Here is a 1853-nt window from a genome sequence, read left to right as displayed (position 1 = left end):
TCAATAAATCTGGCAACAGCATCAACAAATCTGGCAGCAACACCAACATATCTGACAACAACATCAACAAATCTGGCAACAACATCAATAAGTCTGGCAGCAACACCAACATATCTGACAACAACACCAACATATCTGGCAACAACACCAACATATTTGACAAGAACACCAACAAATTTGGCAACAACATCAACATATCTGACAGCAACATCAACATATCTGACAGCATCAAAATTAGACCCCTCACTTCGGCCAATAACCACTTTCATATTGATAATTGCCGCGAAGTTTTTTCTTTCATCACCGCCCAAAATAGCATCTATTCTATTTTTAGTTTACTTGTCAACGCTTTTTACAACATCAGCCGCTACAATTACGTCAGCCGCAACAACCACACCAGCCGCGACAACCACACCAGCCGAAGCAACCACACCAGCCGCCGCAACCACACCAGCCGCAGCAACCACACCAGCCGCAGCAACCACACCAGCCGCAGCAACCACACCAGCCGCAGCAACCACACCAGCCGCAGCAACCACACCAGCCGCAACAACACCAGCCACAACAACCACACCAACAGCAACAGCAGTAATATCCACAAACACGACAAACGCAAAAACTACATCTGCGACATTAATATCAACAACAGCCACAGCAGCCACAACAACCACAACTACATCGGCGTCAAGTAAACAATTTTTAAAACAATCAACAGCCATATTTGCGACGAACAATAAAAATTCATTACGAGTTAGAAAATGTTTAACATTTAAATTAGCTTCGACAACCTTTCTATCAACAACATCGACTTCAACGGCCACATCAACTTCAACGGCCACATCAACTTTAGCTGCCACATCAACTACAGCGGCTACATCCACTTTATCAACTACCTCAAAAGCAACACCATACACAACGACAACGATACCAACATCTACAACAACAACAACAACAACAAAAACATCTGCAACAACAAAATTAGTTGGAAAGATTCTATTTACATCGCAAATTACATCACAACTGATAGAATTATCCGCAGCAACTTTAGTTGGGAGAACAAAGTTAGCAACAACAACATCAACAACAACAAATACTATCACATCAATAATTACATCAACGAAAACATCAACAAAAGTTACACCATCAACAAATACATCAACAAAAGTTACACCATCAACAAAAACATCAACAACAGCAACAAGTACAATCACATCAAAATCAGCCGCAACATCAATATCAATTGAAATGGCGTCGCTTTTATCAGAGACTACATCAACTACGACATCAACAACTGTAAAAACATTAACTAAAATCGCAACAACAACCACAACAACAACAAAAACATCATCGTCGTCGTTAATGTTAATATTAATGTTACTCGCATCACCACAAAAATCACCAAATGAACATCCTCACAGACCGGTGAATTCAATGGAAGAATCAATTTCACCAGCATCAATATCATCAATCTTCTTCTTCTTCTTCTTCATCATCGTCGTCATCATCATCATCTAACAAAACAAAGTCCAGCAGTAAGACAGTTTTAGTTGAATATAAATTTTTGAAAGATGAAAAAATCATCACCAACAACAACATCAGAAAGGTTGGCAGCAACAACACTAGCAACAACAACAAACACAACATTCCCAAATACATCAACAACTTCAACAACAACAGCAACAACAACAACTTCATCAATAACATCATTAACAACTTCATCCGCAGCAGCAACAACATCATCATCATCATCAACAACAACATCAACATCAACAACAGCAACAACACTAGAAATAAATTGTCCAATATACAGTTACACAAAACATGGTATGTTATTCAGAACACACAAAAAACAA

General features: G+C 39.0%; 1 protein-coding gene across 1 annotated transcript in view; it reads left to right on the top strand.

Moving 5' to 3' along the window:
• HELRODRAFT_182418 (hypothetical protein) overlaps positions 1–1853 on the top strand; it is a gene marked incomplete at both ends in the record, with an annotated part of 19300 nt that overhangs the window by 11638 nt on the left and 5809 nt on the right. Inside the window, 3 exons of the mRNA XM_009032684.1 lie at positions 38–688; positions 779–1201; positions 1600–1824. Coding sequence (XP_009030932.1) covers positions 38–688; positions 779–1201; positions 1600–1824 — 1299 coding nt within the window. The remainder of the gene's footprint in view (positions 1–37; positions 689–778; positions 1202–1599; positions 1825–1853) is intronic.

This window comes from Helobdella robusta (genome assembly GCF_000326865.2).
Source record: "Helobdella robusta unplaced genomic scaffold HELROscaffold_86, whole genome shotgun sequence".
Taxonomy (NCBI): domain Eukaryota; kingdom Metazoa; phylum Annelida; class Clitellata; order Rhynchobdellida; family Glossiphoniidae; genus Helobdella; species Helobdella robusta.
This window is presented reverse-complemented; position numbering and strand designations above follow the sequence as displayed.